Below are 22,062 nucleotides of genomic sequence, written 5' to 3' on the forward strand. Positions count from 1 at the left end.
GTACGTCTTATTGTCTCTATTGTAAAAATGTTGTTAATGTAAATAAAGAAATTTTATGCAAGTACACACAAAGACACACACACACACACACACAGTATTGTGTGCATTATGACGCTTTATTCTAGAAAAATAGGGAACGTCTTTTAAAAGATGATCATTAATTACAATACCTTTTTTTAGATGTCAAACACATTCACATTACATACAATGTTCAGTCGTACAATTGTAAGTGGAGAAATAAAGAACCTTCATTATTTGTTTCTGCTTGTGAGAAATCATTTTATTTGGATGGAGTAGTGTTAAAACAGGAAATTGTGTTTTGTGACTGAAGAGATTTAAGGCTTTATATTCATAACTGCACTTTGGTGAGTTTTTAAAATATGTCTGGTAGCCAGGCCTTCCAGAAAAGTGTAAATAGGTAATTGCAAACAAAACAACTGCTCAATAACTGTTAACTGTAATGCATGCAGAGTCATTTGAAGCCTCATCAACAGCTTGTAGTTTATGTAAAATACCAAGTTGACTACCAGAATCACGGAAAGTGCTTGAAAAACGTCTGTTAACATACCGAAGTGTCTGACACTTACTTTAAAGAGGCTGTCCTCCTAAAAGATTGTAGATTTTTTAATGATTAACTGCAAAATCAAAGACAGAGAGACGGCAGTCCTGGATAAGCTGATCAGCCCTCCGTCACATCAGTTCTTGGGAAGTGTGTCCATGTACTTGCAGATGATTCCCAGCATCACCTCGTCGGCTCCTCCTCCGATGGACAACAACCTGCCGTCTCTGCACAAAAGACAAATGACGCTCGACTGGGGCAAAATCGTGTGCAGTATCTGCCACGTCGCTAGATGTCAGCACAGTGCTGTGGTGGTGAGCACGTTTTCTCCCCATGACTCGGTTTTATAAAGTGGAAGATTGACGGATGCATTTCTTTTTGTTGCAGTGAAACAAATTAACAATCAGATATCTCACCCATCCAGACTGAAATCCAGCAGCTTCTCACTCACCTGCTGCTGAGGCCGCTGTTTCCATGGAAACATTACACCCTCACATTCTCACACTCCGCAATAAATAGCGTTAAAGTCACTGGTGCTGTTTTGTCATGTGGTATGATGTGGTGAAAGAGCTCCTCTGTGATATACACACACTTATTGTTTCTCAGCATTCAGAGTAACAAAGAAAGTGCATCTTCGTCTTACCTGAAAAATCTGCTCACTGCCACTTCGCTGGTGAAGCCCATCCCTCCCCAGTACTGCAAACAGCTGTCGCTGATTTCCCGAGCCAAGCGGCCCCCCTTTAATTTAGCCATGGATGCCAGTTTGGTGACATCGTGGCCTTTAATGTACAGTGCTGCGGGAAGACAAAGACGCACAGATGTATTCAGGCAGGGGAGGGTGTGAAGAGAATGTGCCACCCTGGTGAGGAGAACGTAAAGAAGCAAACAAAGACCCCCCCCAAAAAAAACAACCATACCCAAGACTCAGTCACCTGCAGCTGGCTCCACTTCAGAGTTTTTCTCATTCGGCAGCTCTTCTAAAGGAAACTAGAGACCCTCGGGTGGAACATGTGTGAACCGCATGATTTTTCCTGTTTTAACGTGTTCGGAGGTTTGCGTGTCCGTGTGCGCGGCGATCGATCCGTGCCAAACAGACGCAACGGCTTTGATTTGTAAGCAAACAAACTGGACTTGAACCGCTATCGGCCAGATGAGTCCATTCGGAGCTGCTAATCACGCCACAAGGTTATAAACAGGACCAGGAAATCACAAGACCTTGGGCGTTTGCCCGGCGCATCCACCCACAACACTGGTTTCATCCGTCTGCATTAAAGTCAAACTGCGATATTGCTGCTGTCGGCCCCGTGTCATCTGTCAGTCAAAATACAATGCTTCAGACAAGGAAATTCAAGTCTGACATCCGTATCTTTCTTGGGAAACTCTGGTTTCAGTTATTGAGGTTCTAGGGTCATCTCCTGCTCATGATCTTCCTCAATACAATGCACAGGCTTTGATTCAGGATGTGACTGATGTGAAAATACACATGCGAGGAAACGTTATGCACAGTAAAACAAAAGGAGAACACATTCATTGCATAATTTCTTGTAGGCATGAATAGAAGTGCGTGTGTGTGTGTGTGTTTGCTCTCTGATGGGCTGGCGACCTGTCCAGGTTATACCCAGGAAAAGCCCACACACGGTCAACAGGGATCGTCTCCAGCAGCCCAAAGTTGAATAAAGTGATACAGAAGATGGAGGATAGTGCAGTAAGGTCACATTTCAAAAACCCTTTACAGTGCATTTACTATTGGAGGCCCGTCCAAGACTCAGTTGCGTTCCTGACTTCTGAAAAGCTGACTAAATAAATACTAGAGTAGAATAGACTTCATGGTTTTACAGGTTCTAACCATGGAAACACTAAAATGGAATACATAAATAATGTGAACACAGACTGTTAATGCAAAAGAACAGTTAAGGTTTCTCAATTCTAAACTTAAAAAAACCCAATATAATGTATTTATTTCTCAATGGACTACAGATTATGTTTGTCCTACAATATGATGTGTTTGTACTGACTGTGACTTCATGGATGTACTGTGTGCCTGTTCCATAAAAATGAACACAATGTTTTATTTCCCCACACCATATGCTCGTATTTAGTATTTTCAATTTTAGGACGTCAATAAAATTTACTGGTGTCCTGAGGGGGAGCATAAATTACAAATATGCTGCGTGTTATTAATTTAGCAAGTATCAAAACTCCTACATGTGGTAGATCTAACTCAACATTTAGTACAACTGTTCAGTCTTATACTTAGTGACTATGAAAATGCAATTTTGTTGAAAGAGGACAAAATGGTGAAATTAGCTTGATAAAAAAAAAAAGTTACAAGAATCCGGTTTTGCGAAAGTTCCGGGTATTTTAATCCTGTCTCTGTTTTCTGTCTCTTCACTTGAACCCAGACTGACATCATAACACCCAGACTGAGGCCAAATGTAGATTTATCCTCTGACGTCGGAATACTTTGTCTTGATTCTGAAGAGAGATATTTATGGCAATAATCCCAGACTGTGTGGAAAAAAGTACTTTTGTGAGTATGGCACTGTAATTGATGGGTACATGCTCTCCACAAGGTTGATGATATAAAAAATAAAAATAAAAAACCTGTCGTCCTGTGAATGTAATAATAATAGGGTCACTCTATGAAGGGACCTTACCAACAGCGTTGAAGAGGAGAGCGCGGAGCAGCTCCACCTCCGTCTGAAGCTCAGCCAGCCTGAAGTGAACGGCCTGGTGGTAAAGGACGGGCTTCTGGAAGATCTTCCTCTGACGGGTGTACTGGATCGTCTCCTGGATGACGTTTTCCATCATGGGTAAGACTGGAGGTGTGGCAGATGAGTATTAAAATGAAGCCTCGGGTTATGACAGTTGCAGATATTTTACGAAGACTTAACTCATATTGCAAATTAAAACCACAGAATAGCTTTTTATCGCCTATGTAGACATTGTCCTTTATATCTTATAATGTGAATAGCACCAGGAAATAAAAGTAATGTGCTGGTGGGAGTGCTGTGAGGGTTCATCCTCCCACATTTTGAAAAACTGTGTTCCACAGAAAACCGGGAATGACGCTTATTGGAAATAACAACTCCACAGAAGAATAATGGCTTGAACTATGAGACCTCAACTCCCTACTTTTTGTAAACCCGTATCACAAACTAGAATTCTGCAGTGAAATCAGCAGTACACGACTTTAATGTGACGTAAAAAAGCAATGACATTTAAAAGCAAAAGACACAGAGAGCTGATAAAAGACGACTGAGAAGACAAATGACTTCTCTCTGTGATGTGCACTCACCGCTGGCCACGCCCCACAGCCTCTCTTCCTGGAACTGGAGCATCTGATAGGTGAAGCCCATGCCTTCCTGGCCAATAACATTCTTACAGGGAACACGGACGTCATCGAAAAACACCTCGGCCGTGTCAGACGACCACATCCCTATTTTATTAATCTTACGGGCAACCTGGACTCCTACGGTGGGGAAGACGGGAAACAACAAAGGGAAACATCGCCAGCAAATCCACGAATGTGAAAAATGTCACGTTGCCTCACGTAAATAAGGCAGTAAGAATGATTTCGCCATGCATTAAGAGAAACAGCTGGGCCGTACCTGGCAGGTTCATGGGCAAACAGATGAGAGATTTGTTCTTGTGGGGGGGTCCGTCGCTGGTGTTGGCAAGGAGACACATCCAGTCCGCTTGAACCCCATTGGTGGTCCACATCTTTCCTCCATTGATCACAAACTCGTCGCCTTTCCTCACCGCCTTGGTCTTAATGCCTAACGCAGAAGCACACGGCGGCGGGATGAATATGCCCTCCCGATGAACTGGACCAACTGTGACAGAGAAAATGAGTGAAAGGGAACACGTACTGGAGACATCGGATCCAGCTCCGACCTCACTGACTCCCAGGCAGGCCACTTTGTCCCCCGCGATGGTGGGAAGGAGGAAATCTTTCTTAAGTTCATCTGTACCAAATCTGCAGAGATGCACACAAAAATACACCGAATATAAGTGACTGACACCACATTATTACATTAATCTCTTAAAGATTGCCTATTTACTAGGATTTCACTCCATTTACAAAATGTAACATGGAACAGTCGGATCCTACACCAGGGGAGTCCATCAACAACTATGTCAGTGCACAAATCCTCTGCGGGGCGATTTGTAGCTGCATTTTGTTGTGTTGTAATAAGGAACTACAATACTGCTGACTTACGTTAACGTGGATGATAAATTATGTCACACAAATATTGGGCTGAACACATTTGTGTCTGGTAATAAAAACTGAGCTTTAAAGCAGACCTGTTATTGTTCCAAAAGACAAGAAACCTTGGCTTTTCTTTATGAGGTTATGTATGTATTGTTCCGCAGGGAGCAGTGAAGGAGATACTCTCTCGCCATCACGTGTAATTAGTCGTCATAAACCTGCATTGTTGTGTAGTGGGGGTGGAGAATTCAATTCAGAGGGGGGGAAAAAAACTTCACATTGACCAACGCTCAATCCTGAATAGAGCGATGACATGACTTTAGATAACAATTCCGATGAATGTTCACTACACATTGATTTCTACAACGGTCTTATTGACTTGCGAAGGCGAGATACACATTGGACAGGTCGTCGGTCAATCACCGAGAAAATTCAATCACGCTTGGATTTGTGAACGTACCTGGCCAGAGCCGGAGTCGACATGTCGCTCTGCACCCCGATGGCCATGGGGATCCCTCCACACCGGATGTGACCCAGTTCCTCTGCCACTGCTACGCTGTAGCTGAAGTCGAGTCCCAACCCTCCATACTCTGCACGGGACCCAAAAACAAACAACACATAGTTTACTGAATGTTATCTGGATTCTTAGAGGGCATTCTATGCTTGTCTTATTAACGCTAACAAGATAAGAGATGTGGAGTGAAGTTCAAAGAAACAAGCCTGTTTTAGATAAATACACCCCATCACCACATTAGTCACTTCAAAAGTAACCTCGCAGCAAACCACCTGGTCTCACTTAAATCCTTCCTGTTGCTTCTCTGCTAAAATCATCACTGAACTGGTTTTTAACTCCCCCCCCCCCCCCCCCCCCCCCACCCTGCACTCTGGCATACATTGGTAATATTTTGAACTGATCCTTAGGCGCTGTAGCGTTCACTCAAATTAATCACAGGATGTTATCATTAATTCTGTAACAACATGTGAAAAGCATTGCTGGGGGATCTGCAGCTCAGGGTCACTTTCATCTCATCTGTTGTACTTACTACTGATTTTGATCTCTTCAACAATGAAAAAAATGGGGGGAAAAAAGAAATGGAAGCTTGTTTTTGCTTCATTCAGGCAGCGGAGACATTTGTGAGGACCTTAGGGTCTTTAATGGACTTGAACAGAACATAATAAACTATCCTGAAAACACCACTTTCATAAAGACACGTCTCTTCCTTTCTTTTGCCTTTGATCATCAGACGCATTGTGAAATGACTTTTCTACTTTTCATACCGACACGTTCATTGCTACAGGCCAAATTTCCATCTGCTCTTAAGTTAGCTTGGTGGGAAAAACAACGATTTTGAAAACAATATGAAAGCAAGTAATTGTGTTGCACCAGTCGTCTCATGCAAAGCAAATGTAACTTGGCAGTTATTCATTGTGGAAAAAAGACTTTCATGACATCTGTGTGCGCGCAGTTTTCCCACGACTAAATTCTGAATGTCCGCCGCTGAACGCAGGATACCTCCTCAGACTGACAGAGAATAATGGTGAATGCCTTTGCCACATGGAGGCCAGCGAACTGAGCAAAGTGGTTGAATATCACCTGTCAGAGTCGCTATTGAATAATGGACGGCACAGTCTGACAAACTGTTAAAGAGACGGCCGGGGGAACCGAAGAAGAAGCGGGGGGAAAATGAAGGCTTGGGACATGGAAAAATGGGAAGATATAGCAAAGCGAGACGTAGCAAACATGGGAGTCGGGGTGCCAAAAATAAGAGGAAACAGGTGCAGCTGTGCAGCGATAAGTCTCCGAGCATTGGAGACCCCGCGGCGGATAATGTGAACCAAGGGAAGCACCGAGGTTTATCCCGCTTTAAACAAAACAGCAGGCCGTCCGCTTGAACAAGCAAGCAGAGGAAAGACAAGCAGAATTCAGACGAAGATGTCAAGCCCGTACACACGTGTTTCTAGGGAGCAGCAGATGTTCCCCGCCGGAGGTTCTGATGCGGCGGATCGCCTCGCGGAGCCGAAATTGAGGGATAAAGAAGCTGAAATTTTAAAAGGTGCAGCACCAGCAGGTGCCTAAATGATTTTGTGAGCCACATTATGTGCGTGTGTGTGTGTGTTTTTACAAAGAGGTGACTTTACAAAGAGGCGAAGGATGGAAAATATTCCCTCTCCCCAGAGTGAGTGGCTCCACGGGGAGATGAATCACTGTCAAAAGCCCCTTCCCCCTGGACAATTCTGTCACTAACCACTGCTACAGACCGCACATGTGTGATTGTGTAGAATTTGATCGATGAATAAATGCATCATCATCACACTGTGAGCTCATAGAAAGTCACTACGTTAGTAATGTAGAAAAAAAAAAAAAAAGCCAGTAGAAGTAGAAATGATGAGGATGGAAACATACCGGACACAAATCTAACAGAAAGGCCGTTCGGCCGAAGCATTAGCATCACAAATATTCGGTTGCAGGGGAGAGAAAATATGCAGGCTGTCAGGTTTTATCTGTCAGGCAGGACTGGAGGTTATTTCCATGGTGTGATGTGCAGAGCCTTCTCTGTCAGAGCAGAGGAAATCAGGCGCAGAGCCAGAGGTCATCCCGATCCTCTCCCTCAATGTGGCAGCGGCAGCAAAACTTCCTGTTCTCGTGTTGTTAAAGGTAGCCGTTCCTTTCCCGCCAGCATGGGAAAAAAAAAAGAGGGAAAGTTCATTTTGTCCATGGGGCTCATAAGAGGACATGCTGCATGACTCAAAAAAAGCTGTAAACAGACTCGTTAAGCACATCTTTTTAAACATTAGGCCACATGAGGTTCAAGAAACCGCCTTCATTCCACAATGTCCTGTTTGACTGTTTTTCCAAACAGAACTTCATCAGAGGGCCTTAAAAAATGATAACAGTAACTTTCAGGACACAAGCATAAGTCATACTGCTAAACTCCTCATTTGGTCCTTTTGAGATTTGTGTGCAGCCTTGTCTTGAGTTGGGACATTTTATCTTGAAAGTTGCAGAATAGACTGTTGATAAGACACCCTCCCTGGATTCTAATTAATTCCAAAAATGTATTTAATCCACGTATATACATTTTTTACATAATTGTATTTGCTTTGTGAAAATAAGCTTTTAACAAACTTCAGATGTTTCACTGCAAAGATATGTTTTTGTAGTGAATCCATCTTTTGCTGTTGGACTTTTTGTCCAAGATACATTTTTTTTTCATTATTGTACTTGGCTTCATTTATTTCCCGATCAAGGTCGAGAACTCATTCCATCTGATAGATCAGTTTTTCCATTAAGCAGACGCCTAAATCCCTGTTCTCACTCTTGTAATCCAAGCCTCTAAATCAACGAACCCACAGCACCGTTCTCAGAGAGTCTGTTCTGTTAGTCGGCAAAAGAAAACATCTCACCTTGAGTGGTTGTGTTGTTGTTATAGCAACTGCACACTTTCTTTTAAAAACCTGGCCCCGCAAGCATGTCTTTTTAACAACATATATTCTCACTATGCATTGAAAGGTCTGTGCATGAAAAGAGAATTGCTCGTAAATAAAACCATTTGGTTGGAGCGGTATCACCAACGTGGTTCTCTTGCTGTACACGGCAGTATTTAACCTACCTCCTGCTCATAAAGTCTGTCTTCACTCAGTGTTTCACGGGACCGATCCTCCGCTCTAATCTTGTCAACGGGCTAATGCCCACGGCTTGTGCACTCAGCACATTGTAATTCTGTTGTCCTTCCTCGCCTCTGACCTACAGACCTGTGGCGGAGTTGTCCTCGTGATAAAACCAGACCAAGTGCACATGTTTCCTGAATTTCATATTCTTGATTTTCATGGAGAAAAGTCGATCTGCTCCGTCGCTGTGGGGAGTTTCGAAAGAAAATATGTGCCCAGCGAAACCCGTTCTCATTTTCAGAATGCATTACACATCCCAACCGCACATAGTTTGTGGTCCTGTACTGCACTTAGCCCAGTCCCTCCTGCACCTCAGCAGTGACCCAGCTGGCTTCGCGTCAGGAAAATGGGGATTCATCCTGCAGCAGGCAGCTGTTGCGGGATGATGCTGTGACACCGGCACCCATCATCGCAGTGGGAGCATTTGAACAGCAGAGCGGCTGCAATGTGAGGGTGTCAAGACAGAAAGCAAACAAATGGAACCTGAATTCAGCTGTAAGAAGAAAAAAAAAAAGATGTGCCGAATGTCTTTTCAAGCAGAAATGGGTCAGAATGGGGGAAAGTATTAAGGGATTTCACATAAAATAGTCATCCATAATCTGAGGGAAACTCTATCCTCCATCTGACAGCGTCCATCACGAAGACTGATCAAACCCCCTGGAATCTCCAGCTGTGGATCTTTTTTTTTTTTTTTGCAAAGTCAAACCAAACTACTGTCAGAACTATATTTAGAGTGAACACACACATTATTCTATCTATTCACTCACTTTTTTTTACAGTAAAAATTCATCATATTGCACAAAACCCGCAAGAAAAAGCATTTTTAAAGGGTAACTTGAGGCACCTTGATGTGATGGTTGTTATCAGTACCCAAGAGGTTTGTTATCTCTTTCAGAGGCCAACATCAAGCGTTCTGAGTATCAAAACCAAATGAAAATGAACGACCCTCTCTCTGTTCCTGATAAACGATGAAACACACTAGATTAGCGTGTCCCCTAAATTTAAGCACAAAATCCCTGTAGTAAATTCTAGACAGGTTGGATTGTATCCCAGCATGCACTGAGTCCTCACCAGATGGAATGACCGATACCAGACACCAGGCTAAAGCAGAAAGTTCATTTCTGTTGTCAAAGTCGCAAAAAGAAAAGAAAAGTGGGTTTATGCAAATAGTGTAACAATGATATTGTGGCTTCTTACCGACTGGCTTGTTGACACCAAGAAAGCCGGCGCTTCCCAAGAGCTTGAAGATTTTGTGGGCTGGAAACGACCCCTCGGCTTCCCACTGATCCACATGGGGGTTTATCTCCTGGTCGATGATCTGCGACGCAATCAAAACATGTCCGTCATTTCTTTATCGCTTATTTGTGACGGTTCAGGATAAATGCAGGTGTCTTGCATGTTGCTGAACGAACACATTTCTTCGCCCCTCCATCGTAATGCCATTCAGAAAAACAAATGACAAACCTGCTATCCTGTCTCTGGGTATAAAAACAAAAACGCACACACAATGAGTTTTTATGCATTCGTCGGGCGGCTGTTGTGTGGAGCACACAAGTCTGTCTAATCTGTCTCTGCAGACACAGACATAAGGTATAACATATCAATGAATGTAAAGCAGCCTGGAAAAATACATTACATGCAGGCTCTATGATGAATGCTGTGTCAGTAGGAATGATACTACAATTTATTTATTTTTTTTTAAATATATCCATAGCATAATGTGGAATTTTGAAGGTTGCTACTGATACTTTAGTACAAATGCAGCATGAAGCCAATGTTGTGCCAAAATTGACAACCCCTGAAATGAACCATTTTTATGCCAATATTTAATGACTCAGTGATTCCCCAATCATTTTGTTCTTTGGCAGCGGAGGAAAAAAAAAAAACTAAAAACCCTTTAAAAATGATATTTACATCGGCTGGCACAACCGGGCCCAGTCCCGAAACCCAAACTAATGACATTCCCTGTGAGTTAGCAGTCACTCCATCTACTCAGCCACAAACTCCGGGACGCAGCTGCTGCCGAGGATGAAGGATGACGATAAACCGTAGCATGCTCTTTCACCGGCGAAGAAAAACAAGACAAAAAAAATAAGCATATGCAGCCATGATGGCACAGCTTCCATCAGATAATCAGATTGGGGGGGGGGGGTAAATGATAACTCTGCAAATTCGCTACATGATAGTGTGCATCACGATTAAATATTACCAGGGTAGAGTCATTAATCTTAATTAGAAATGAACCTTCCACATCAAAGGCTGACCCACGAGAATATTAAGTCAGAAGATTGATTTTTTGCTATTATGTGTTCTTTAACTGTGAACTACAACATTTGTATCATAGACTTACACAATAACGAGACTTTTGAAACTGTATTTTCCACTTTTTCGGCAGCAAACTTGAAATGTGAAATGTAACAAACGTGAAATGAAAAGTCAGTTCAGATGTGGTCCTGAATCTGAGATTGTATAAACATTATAATATTTAATACAACACACATGAACCACTCTGACTCCAGGAAGTTATCAGTAACTACATATAGACGCCATCTTCACGATTGGCCTCATTTTTCAAGTCTTCACCTGTTTTGACAAAGCAATAATTAAGTAAATCAGACCCTGATGCAATGAAATCATAGAGGGAGAGTCTTGGATTGTGGGTATTTAGTCATTAAATTTCATGAACTTCTTCAAAATTGAGCAGAGTTTGGTTTTGCGATGCGTCACCGTGCCCGCGTTTGTGAGTCACGGAGTTAAAAAAAAAAAAAGAAAAGAAGTCTGCAGTGAGTGACGAGTAGGTGGAAGCCTGCTTTTGGAAGAGACGCCCGAACCTTTCGACTGTGACTCATTTCGAGCACCTGGAAGTGGTCGCCAGCTGGAGAAGCACTTGTGAATGGCCAATCCATCTCCCCCCTTTCATAGACAACAGACTGCGGCGATATCGTGTGGGCTCCAGTTCATGTGGTAGCGCATTGTAATTCTTTTCAACAACAATTCTGCTTCTCACAGCGGGAATTAGATGGCAGGCGGCTACGGCGCACAAAAGATTATCAACAGCTTCGGCAGAACAAGGGCTGTCATGCGGGAAAGAATCAATTAGCACATACATATGGTAAACTTTAAGTGCTGTGACATTTCGCTTCTACTTCTTTCAAAATGCTGCTAAAATTATACACAAACAATGCCAATTGAAGGCACAACCTTTTTTTAATGAGCCACATTTTTAATAGACATGACAATTTGCCCCTTGAATGTGTTTATCTGCTCAGTGCAATGCGCTCTGGATGAAGCCGATGAAAAGTAATGTGTGTAATAAAGGAGGGGATTTGTTGGAAACGGGAAATCGTCAAATTTCAGTCTCAACCAATAAAACTGTGCCCCGCATTTGATTTGTAAAAAAAAAAAAAAAAAAAGCAGGTGCAGTTTTATGTTGTGATGATAACTTATTAAATAAAGTACGGACAACGTGTCCCACCACTTTACTTTCTTCGGGGTTGCAAAAAAAAAAAAGTCAGGTTCACTTTCCAAACCACTCAAGACTCAATGGGCCAAGAAAAACGAACTGGGTGAGAAACATCTGAGCACGAGGCAGCCAGAAAACACTGTTTCCCCCATTCAGAACAGAACAGTGACACGAGAGCCAACGCATGAGGCGAGAAGGACTACGACTAAATCCGTGAGAGGAAGGCTCACTTACGGAGAAAAAAAAACAGGACGCTTGTAAAAAGAAAAAGCGAAGGCAAGTCATTTGTGCTTTTTGACCTGCAGTGAACCTGTACAAGGTTGAGATTCTGAGGAGCAAGAGGGAGGAAGGACTAGTTTCTGGAGAGGAGGACATAAAGGTCACGTGGGAGTCGACCCACACCTCCTGACAAAGGTTACTGTGAACCGTTTCTACTGCACACCACAACCATTTCACATCCCTGACATGTCAAGTCGTCGGGGGTTTGGGGTCAAATACATTGCATTGCGTTCAGTTGAGTGAGAGGATGGTGTGGGTTTAGAGTGGGATCACTTTTCTACGCAACTGTATGACCGACGCGGCGCTCGTGACTAACTGAAGTGGGGAAAGTTCCAACTTTCAAGGAAGTAAAAATACTCATGGAGGACATCTGACAGAGGAACTTCCTGCCCGGAAAGCAGGACGTTTTGATAACCCCTTTTTTTTGTGTCTACTTATTAACTTCACCAAAGCATCAGAGTTTGCCAGCTACAAATATCTTCCGTCATTTGAAGAGTGTTCAGAAGGTCAACGGTACTTTACGTTTCATGTGTGGTTTGGCTCAAATGAGCAATTATTTGCCAATTTTTCCAGTTATGTGGACATTTACTTGCCCTTTCTTGCCGTCATGTGGACGCTGCCCACTGGGGACTTTCCAAACTGCCCTGTCATTGTGATGAGAAGGATCAAGACATTAGCCTTTTTAACGGATGTTACAAAATTGTATTCAGTCATGCATGAAAAGAGATACCAGGTGGGAGGCACTTCATGGGGGTTACTGGTGCCTTACAGTATTGTTTCTTCCTGGGGAAGCAATGGCTTATTTCACATACTCCAGTTTACTTTAGACAAGCTGAAAGATCTCGGCAGAACTACCATAAGATCTGTGACACAACTCATACAAAAAGATAGTCGTTTTTACACAAGCAACTTTCGTTTCTCCTGTACGTTTTATACAAAATGTCTTTCTTTGGAGACTTTGGTTTGTTTGTGATTTGCTTCTGCGTCCGGTCAAAGCTTTGTTCGCTCAACAGCTCGGCAATATTGCAGCGAGAAACAGTTTCTGGTGGTCCCTGTAAGTCCCTGGTCCTCCCTACGGATCCACACAGACTCACTCGCCTCTACGTTTTTACAATTTTGTGCCATTTTGTGTGCCGACTTGTCAACAAAGTCTTGTTGCATTACAATGATAGTTTGACGTTGAGCCAGTGGAAACACTAACGCTGCACACATGATGTCTGGATGAAATTGACAGCCCGGGATTGACATGAAGGTATTTCTTAGTATAAAGCCAGAGAATAAATGTACAACTAACAGAGAAGGTCTTTAACAGCAGATATGTGCCGACAGTTTCTTTGTCCGGTGGGGGGAAATCCCAGTCTGACTCCAGTGAAGGTTGCACATGAGTGACCTCCTTCCTAGAAATGTTTATGAAATATTTTTTGGCTCTCTAATGACAAAAGCTGGCCTCCCATCGGCTCTGGACAACTTGATGATGTGCACACGCCTTTTTCAGTTTATAAATGAGCGCGGTCCCACCCACTGATTGAACATTTCTAGTGGAAACACAGGCACTCTGGGAGTCCAGCCTTGACAAGTAACTGGAGGATTTCCTATTACTTGGTTTGTATGCCGTCTATAAACACACACTATCCTACAGTGAATTGTCAGGTTCCCTTTCCGGCGCCGCCAACTTATTGTTCCACATTTCCTATTCACAATTTCATCCTTCCCAAAATTCCCATGGCAAGTTTATTTTCAACCTCTTGGCATCCTATGCAAGGTTAGTCAGACAACAAGCTTCCCCTCATTTACTGAAACATCTTTGCTCAGTGCCCTAAATTAGGCTCCCATTGTTATTTTTGTAGCTTTTGTTGACAAAGTCTGTGGCTCAATATATATCCACAATGAGTCACACTTGTTACCAATTCTTTCCCTCTACCTGCATTTTGTCAATTTCTCAAAAATAATTGCTCCGCATTTCAGAAATGGCGAACTGGATCCGGAACAACATGCAACAGACTGTGAAAAACTACATTTGGTGATAAATTTGAAAAACAAAAAAAAACTAAAGCTAATTTAACAGGAGCGATGCCCTGATGGATAAACACAGGATTTGAGGTTTTGGATCGGGTGCAAAGCTGCTGCCAGTAACCCTCATCTGGACTGTCTGGCAGCAAGAAATCATGCAAATATGCAGCTGATAGAGGTTCAGCTCTTATACAACTTGTGTGTCACAGAAACAACAGTAGAAGTCAATCTAGGAAGGTCAAATGCATACTTCAGATTGAAACCCTACAACTGGTAAGAAAGAAAAGAGTTATGTTTTCCATTATCGTTTGGCCCCATCGTCTGTTAACAATAAGGCCTTACAATGTGGAAAACATCAGACACTTTGAAAATTAATACTTGGCGTGACACAGTGTGTGTGTGTGTGTGTGTGTGTGGGGGGGGGGGGGGGGGGATCTGTTGTGAGGAGGCTTGAAACAATTAGTGAAAAGCCGACAAAAGGCGTTCATGCATTTAAACTATCCCCTCATTGCACAATGCCAATAACTCGTGGTCATGCTGTCTGGCTGTTAATGCACCAGCCAGAAAACCAGAATACCAATCATTAATTCTGCATCTATGATGTTTGGCTTCGAAGTAAATGGGATGCAATATTTCATTCATGGCCAGCTATGAATGGGACGTAATTGAAATGTCAACGCCTCAATAACTTGCCAAGAGTATTATAGTGACCAGGTCTCACTCAGTCATCCAGCCGGTTTCTACTACTTACTCAGAGATGTTTTCACCATGAAAAATGGATTTGTAATAAATCTGGACGTCACCAAGACCATCACGCACTTTCTTCTGCAGAAAGCTGACACCTAATTTGCTCATCTATGATCCGCATGGACCCAGGGTGTGTAACCATACATAAAGGAAATGACTAAAAGATGTAACTTCTGCTGCTGCACTGACTTAAATTCACCTCGGGGGATCCCTGCAGGTCATACCACAGCTTGTTCACATTGATTTCAGTGGGATCGAACTCCATGTTAAAGTGTGCATCCAGGCCCACCTGTACAGAGACCCTGTACATGCAGGAAAACGCACAGCTGACGTTAATACAGCTGGACGTGGGAGTGAACACTGGGTCATGAAAACACATCCAGCCGGCTGATGTGTCCACGTCTGCCTCACACTCTCCTCCTTAAATAGTGTTGGCGCCGTCAGAGCATGGATACTGTGCAAACAGAACCTTAAATGACACTCTCAAGATGTCAAAAGTTGCATGTTTGCGCAGAAAGCGGTTCAGTGGAAGACGAGCTGCACCGTGACCTCTCACCCACTTCCAATCTCTTCCGCTTATTACTTCTTTATGTCACGTCGGGAGGAATAACACTGCTGTATTCCACGGAAATGAAATTTCTCTACACGTCAGCAACAGACAGAAAGAGAGCAAAAGAAAAGCCATATGTAAAAATTCTTTATAACACAGCCATGGTTCGTGTGAGCGTACCTTTCTGAGCGACTCCTGTAAGGCAAAGTGCTCTCGTGTGTAGATTAAATGATGTCCCGAAGTCTCTGAGACACTGGACGTGACTGAGTGGGACGACCCAGTTACAGACAAGGCCCGGACGCCCTGGTATGAAGTGCGTTTGTAGAGAAAGTGGTTGTTGAAGAGCAGGTTCAGACGCGGAGACCCCGCACGCAGCGCCATTACTGTTTGCAGGGTTGATAATCTGCGCATGCGCACCATGCAGCGGCTCTGACCTGTTATGAAAGTGCGCAGAGGATTCTGCTTTTTGGTCAAATATTTATCCTGGGGGAAAGTTTTGTAAAAAACATTTGGAATATAACTTCAAATCCTATCATTTGAGGAAATATAAATAAGTATTCTTTCAGTTATGGTACAGTATCTCTTATGTTCAAAGTAGAGATGGACTGAAATGTGGGTCGGCAGTGAAGAAAAAGACATAACTGCTGCAATACTGGACATTTTTGGCACCTTGACCTCTGAAAAAACAAACAGCGAAAGGGAAAGATAGTTCAATGAAAGTCCCAAAATTCATCATTGTAATTAAAACGAACACATTTTTTTTTAATGGCATACTCCTGAGAGTGTCTATCGATTGTAATGAATTGTACTGTTTTACAAAAATGAAATGTTATTTTTCTATTGGTGTGGCATCTACTGCATTTAAATGATATCAGATGAATTGTAAAGTATATTATTGAAAAAAAACATTTTATTTTATTTTTGTAAGCGAAGGAAAACTGACAGAACAACAATACAATATATTTTGTTGCCAGGAACAACTGCTTTTGCTATGTGAAAAAAAAAAAAAACCTGTAAAGATGTGCAATCTGAGTCATGAAATTGTATGTGTCTGCCTTGTGAAACCTTCAGTAAATTACAGAGACTGGCTGAGTTGTAAACATGCACATTTAATGACAATTGGGTCTGGGTGTGATACAGCACATGGGCCCTTTTGCACAGACTATATACACCACATTAGAGAGAAGCAGTATGCAATCTTTTCCAAATACAACAATTATTTATTGCATCTTTCCAAAGATTCGAATCATAAGGCTACAAATCTGGCCAAAACATGGGGGGATGGTTTATATGGAAAAACACATGCAGTTTTACAATTTCTGTTTTATCGTGTCCTTCTAGTTTTCTCAGTTTGCAAATCCATTTCAGGAAGGGAGGGGGATTGTCCTTGGGTGCTAATCTGAGTTATGAAAAGCTTCTCAAGTCCAGTCTAGCAGATGACACAGCCACCTTTCTCCTTGAAGGGGTTCTTCTCCTCTGAAATGCCTTTGACGAGGGTGTCCTCCTCCACTCCAGCCTGAATATATTCCTTGAGTTCCTCACAGCATTTAGATGTCTAAAAGAATCACACACAAGTGATTAAATAATGTTCTATACAGGCTTGTTCCAGTTATACATTTTGCTCACTGATGTGATTAACTGAGATTTGTATGACAATACTGACAAAGACTAAACGTTTTTTGATCCTGTGAATAACTTACCAACAACCTCTCAAGTTTCACTTCGATTTTAAGTTGATTTACTTCCATAACAGCCTTGTCCTTGTCTGTCAAGTCCTCCACATTTATGACTGGCATTTTCTGTCAGACCAAGGATAAAATTTTGCATTATTTCAATGTTCATGGCTTCAAAAAACTTTTTTTTAAGGATTTGACCACAGATAAAGAATAAAAAATTTACTTACGAATGGTTACAGGGAGCAGTCCTTCTCCCTCGAAATCCTGCTGAAGAGTCCCCCTGCTCTGCCTAAATCTGGGTTATAAAGTAATCTGTATAAACAGTTCTAATCCACTAATCTGATTAAATCAGGGCCCTATTTAATGACCCAGTCAGTGTGTCATCTACACTATCAAAGAAAGAGGAAAATCACACAAGTGTCAACTTCTTTCATGTAAAAACAACAAAGTGTGTTCAAAGAGTTTTAGAGAACAAATGTTGGTTTGTTATTTGCGTTTTCATAAAGTATGGATTGGGCTTATGGGTGGTGCTTCCTGTATGCGGTCATTGCAATAAGTCGATTAATCTGTATTTAGCCTCCACCTGTCAAGGTGGAGACTCATCATTGCTCCAAAACATGACTGCACTGCAGTTTTCCTGTAACATCCTGTTCAGAAATGAGAATAAAGCGAATAAGTAATTCTACAAAGTTCACCTTTAAAATACAACAAATGAGCACCTTGAGTGCTTTCAGGTGTAAGACATTGGAGATACCTGTAGTGATAGAGTGGTGTGGTGATATAATGAGCTCGTAAGTGAAAGTGAAGTGTGTTTGTGGGAACTTGTGTGTCAGATCCAGTCAGACTGGTGTAATGTGGGAATTTGGCAGGAAGGCTCAGACGAGTAAAGACTCGGTGTAGTCTCCAGTAGTAAACTGGTGTTTCTCAAGAGTGTCTGGCCCTTAAGAGTCCAAAAAGTGAAGCTCCAGTCAAGAGTAAATGGATCTGTATCGTCATTTTATTCTGAATAGTGACAGTAACTGCATGACTCTCCTCAGTCAAAACTTGTTTTTTCACCTGAATGTGCCCTTAGTCACTTCATTAACACTCTTTTACGCAAATATCACGACGCAACTCTCCTGATGTCATAAATCAGTTAATCATAACCCTGTAATTTAGTTGCACAGCAATATGGAAATGAGTCACTGCATCCCCGCCCCTACATTCCCCCTGGGAAACACTTCTATAAAGCTGGAAGTGGCTGGGATTGTCTGCAGAGCAGAAAAGACGGAAAAGGACGCACTCCAAAACCTGCACAATGGACTTCTGCATAGTGGCGCTGTTTACTGCCCTCTCCTCTTTTTACAACGTTTTCGCGATTTCACCAAAAGGTAACGTCACTACAACTCTCTTATTACTGTTTCCAAAGCGAAACAAATAATTATAATAACACTTTTAAAATGTTGTCAAACTTATTGTCACACACTTGAGGCGCGTAATTGCGTAAAGTTGCGCGATGGAGAGAAAAACAAAAAACAAAAAAACAAAAAACAACGTTACACGTTAGTTGTAGTCATTTTGTGAAAGTTTTAAAGAAAACGTGTTGCTTTCAGGCGTGTGTCTGCTTCAAGTGGACGAGGGACCCTGCAGAGCGGATATCGAGCGCTTCTTCTACAACACGATCACACAGAAGTGCGAGATCTTCTACTATGGAGGATGCCAAGGGAATGCCAACAACTTCAAGACGTACCAGGAGTGCCAGAAGACATGTTTCAGAATACCAAGTAAGACACCCAGTGAAGTTGAGGTTCATACATGTTGTGAGGGATGAGGATGAGGACGATGATGGTCGCTGTGGTGGTGACCCTGGCCACGTCAGACAGTTTGATACTGGGTGTGGTCTTTCTCTTTGTTAAAAGTGACATTTGAAGATTGGTGATTTATACATGCACCTTTGGGCGCCATACGCATACATCTTGGAGGTTTGCACTCAAAGTAAATCTTCTGCATTACCAAAATTCCCATTACAAGTAAAATTACTGCGAAAGAAATAGTAATTTCTCAAAGTTTTCCCAACTTTTTTTTTAGCCACATTTAAATGCAACATCAGTTGCAGGCATCCAACCTATAAAGAATAACTGCATTTAAAGCACAGTTGTTAGGAAAATGAAGCAAATTAAAACTGCATAGAAAACAAATGCATGTTACTTTACAAAGTGTTTTTTTTCTCCAAATATTTGAATATGAATTCAGATTACAGATGTACACAAGTGAGTTGTAAAATGTACTAGAGACGTCCACAAAAACATGTTTATATTTGTATTTCCTCACTTTCATTCCTGCATACATCTAAAGTAACCGTATTCTTTTCTACAGAAGTTCCCCAAATCTGCAGATTCCCCAAAACTGAGGGACCCTGCCGTGCCCTCTTCCCACGTTACTTCTTCAACATGACCACCATGCAGTGCGAGCCCTTCTACTATGGCGGCTGCCAGGGGAACGCCAACCGCTTCCAGGACCTCACCTCCTGCAAGGAGTACTGCAGTCCCAAGAAAAGTTAGTGGACATGGTGTAGAAATGTGGAAGCCATTTTGAAAGAATGTTATGGAGCATCTCCATTCATGCATGTGAGCTTGCCCAATAAAAACATGTGGTCATCAGGAGAGGAATTCAATTTAATTTGGGTTAATAGAAAGCAGCCAACAACACCACTTCAAAGACTTTTTTTTATTTTTTATTTTACTGGCTGGCTCACTTCTGCGTCTTTTGTTGTACAGCTGTCCCTGTGCTGTGCCTGGATCCTCTGGACAAAGGCAAGTGTTCAGCCTCCATCACTCGCTATTACTACAACACAGCCACCAAGATGTGCCAAGAGTTCGTCTACTCGGGCTGTGGAGGGAGCAGCAACAACTTTGTGTCGCGGCAGAGCTGCATGGACGTGTGTGTTAAAGGTATGCAACTTTTTAAAGTCCCATGTCCCGCAGTGCAGTCTTTACTGGGGGGGGGGGGGGGGGGGGGGGGGGGGGGGGGGTGCTGCTTCATCCATTAAGGACAGAGTTCACACTCACTGATCTGAAATTGGAGAGCAAGCAGAGGGGGATTGGGAGGAGACCAAGCTATGCTCAGCTGATTCCATTATCAGGCTGAAAAAAAAAAAAAAAAGCTTGGCATAAAAAAAAAAAACATTAGCAATAACACAGGGTGGACGATGTCCTCCAAATAAAGTACAGCCGGTCACGATGATGTGAAACTCTTAAAATGTGGGTCTCGTTTGCATAATTACAAGTATGGGTTGCCAACAGTCTTTCGAGCCATACTAATAAATTATTGCCCCTTTTCCTTTTTTTTTGCAGGAGAGAAAAAGCACTCGGCGCAAGTAAAAGGCCGGCGGATGAGGCGGAACAGGCACAACTACATTAAGTTCATGCAGGCGTAAACCTCCGACAGATGATTTCTGTCAGCAATCCTCACATGGACAATATCGTTGTGGAAAGCTGACATGCAGTTTATGTTAGAAAAAAAAACAACATTGACCAGGTCAATTTGGTGTGAAAGAAAAAGCCCTCACACACAATTTTGGCTGGATTTATGATGCCTTATGAGCAATTCTTCAAAATGTGATTTCACTCTATGCTGTTGATGAAGTTTGTTACTACTGCACTATTGTTCTTCAGTGTTTTTTTGATACTGTATGTTTTTTTAAGTAATTATTAGTTATTATTATTATTACTATTATTATTATTATAGAGAAAGATTTTTGCGACATATTTGATAAACTACAGAATTTGTTAAAGAATTTTGCCTTTTTCTGTACTTTGACGCTGCTATTTTAAGCACTACACTGTGTGGTATTTCAATAAAAAAACAAACAAAAAAAAACAAGCCTTGTTTGGGTTTCAGCTCCCGAAAGTATTTGCGTCCTTGCATGTGACCTTAAGCGGTATTTTATCAGCAGAAAAAAAACAAAGATAAATAAGTGGTTCAGCTGGTTCTCTGGCTTTCTTCGAGTCATATTCACTTTTTCTTCATGTTCCGTCTCCATTTCTTACAAGAAAGTTGAGCGTATGTTGATTATATCGCATTCGCTTTGAATCAAGAAAGGATGCAATCAACCAGCAATAAACAATGCTGTTTATGCTTGAAGGAAAGTGAGCTGCAGGTTTACAGAATGTGAATCAGGAGCTTTCGGAAGAAAGGCATGGATTGCTTCTAGCAATTATAATGTAATTACAGTGGGGAAGATACAATAACAAGTGCCTGGTAGAATACACCGAGGCAGACTAATGCATGCACACACATCTTCTCTCCCAAGCTCGACCACTAAGAGGCCTTTTAAGGTTTGTATCTCCTTTTGGTCAATACTACCACTCCAATTTTCTTATATAGTGCATCAACAGAGAAATCAGCACAATTTTACACAAGTAGGAGAGGGGTGATATTAATGTCAAGATGCTCCATGTTTCCTGAATATCCTAACTGACCTACATTTGTGCTTTGCTCCATCTCCTACAATAGAATAACACAAAGTGCTGCTTGTTTTTTTTTTTTCAGACAATACATATTTATGGAAGATATTAAAAGAAACTACTCACAAGTTTATAAATTTCAATTAAAATGCAGTACAGCTGGGTATTTGAACTGCAGTTAAATCATCTCTGAGGCAGCACTGTGAATGAGGTCGTCGTCTCGAGAGTCAGAAAGCTCCATCATCTTCAAACGTCACGGCGGCTCCACTGGTGGGACAATTGAGGTTAAGGCTATTTTAGCTTCCTGCCCTGTGGGAGGCAATTTTCTCTCCAAACTCAAGCCATAAGATACAACCAATTGCATAATCCTTTATATGTATTCATTTTACTTTGACTTTTCCATTAGTACCGCCATCATGTCTTGCCTATCTTTCATCTTCTTTGTGGCTTT

The 22,062-nt window shown here is 42.0% G+C and overlaps 3 protein-coding genes across 3 annotated transcripts; 1 reads left to right on the forward strand and 2 right to left on the reverse strand.

The window, feature by feature from the left end:
- Positions 1 to 97: 97 nt before the first annotated feature.
- LOC308144997 (putative acyl-CoA dehydrogenase 6) lies at positions 98 to 15,887 on the reverse strand. Its single transcript, XM_080516311.1, has 9 exons — positions 15,671 to 15,887; positions 9,639 to 9,759; positions 5,233 to 5,362; positions 4,432 to 4,538; positions 4,171 to 4,338; positions 3,858 to 4,031; positions 3,217 to 3,378; positions 1,203 to 1,353; positions 98 to 786 (listed from the first exon to the last, which is right to left on the reverse strand). Exons 1-9 carry the CDS (start codon positions 15,869 to 15,871, stop codon positions 696 to 698), a joined length of 1,305 nt encoding a protein of 434 aa, XP_080372437.1. The 5' UTR covers positions 15,872 to 15,887; the 3' UTR covers positions 98 to 695.
- A 1,032-nt stretch (positions 15,888 to 16,919) lies between these two features.
- gngt1 (guanine nucleotide binding protein (G protein), gamma transducing activity polypeptide 1) lies at positions 16,920 to 17,286 on the reverse strand (the record flags this gene model as incomplete). Its single annotated transcript, XM_080516595.1, has 2 exons — positions 16,920 to 17,045; positions 17,191 to 17,286. 2 exons carry the CDS (start codon positions 17,284 to 17,286, stop codon positions 16,920 to 16,922), a joined length of 222 nt encoding a protein of 73 aa, XP_080372721.1.
- Positions 17,287 to 18,433: 1,147 nt separating this feature from the next.
- On the forward strand, positions 18,434 to 21,014 carry tfpi2 (tissue factor pathway inhibitor 2). The gene is made up of 5 exons (XM_080515830.1): positions 18,434 to 18,536; positions 18,759 to 18,929; positions 19,522 to 19,701; positions 19,923 to 20,096; positions 20,499 to 21,014. Exons 1-5 carry the CDS (start codon positions 18,464 to 18,466, stop codon positions 20,579 to 20,581), a joined length of 681 nt encoding a protein of 226 aa, XP_080371956.1. The 5' UTR covers positions 18,434 to 18,463; the 3' UTR covers positions 20,582 to 21,014.
- The last annotated feature ends 1,048 nt before the right edge of the window (positions 21,015 to 22,062 follow it).

This window comes from Blennius ocellaris, assembly GCF_963422515.1.
Source record: "Blennius ocellaris genome assembly, chromosome: 20".
Lineage (NCBI taxonomy): Eukaryota > Metazoa > Chordata > Actinopteri > Blenniiformes > Blenniidae > Blennius > Blennius ocellaris.

What these genes read in the sequence shown, in the direction of transcription:
- LOC308144997 (XM_080516311.1), bottom strand. Translation starts at nt 15,871, where the DNA reads ATGGCGCTGCGTGCGGGGTCTCCGCGTCTGAACCTGCTCTTCAACAAC. An exon ending in AGCTGGATCCGATGTCTCCA is followed by an intron (nt 4,339 to 4,431) that starts GTACGTGTTCCC and finishes CTTCTGCGTTAG; the next exon opens with GCATTAAGACCAAGGCGGTG. An exon ending in TTTGCCCATGAACCTGCCAG is followed by an intron (nt 4,032 to 4,170) that starts GTACGGCCCAGC and finishes TCCCCACCGTAG; the next exon opens with GAGTCCAGGTTGCCCGTAAG.
- tfpi2 (XM_080515830.1), top strand. Translation starts at nt 18,464, where the DNA reads ATGGACTTCTGCATAGTGGCGCTGTTTACTGCCCTCTCCTCTTTTTAC. An exon ending in TTTCGCGATTTCACCAAAAG is followed by an intron (nt 18,537 to 18,758) that starts GTAACGTCACTA and finishes TGTTGCTTTCAG; the next exon opens with GCGTGTGTCTGCTTCAAGTG. An exon ending in CATGGACGTGTGTGTTAAAG is followed by an intron (nt 20,097 to 20,498) that starts GTATGCAACTTT and finishes TTTTTTTTGCAG; the next exon opens with GAGAGAAAAAGCACTCGGCG.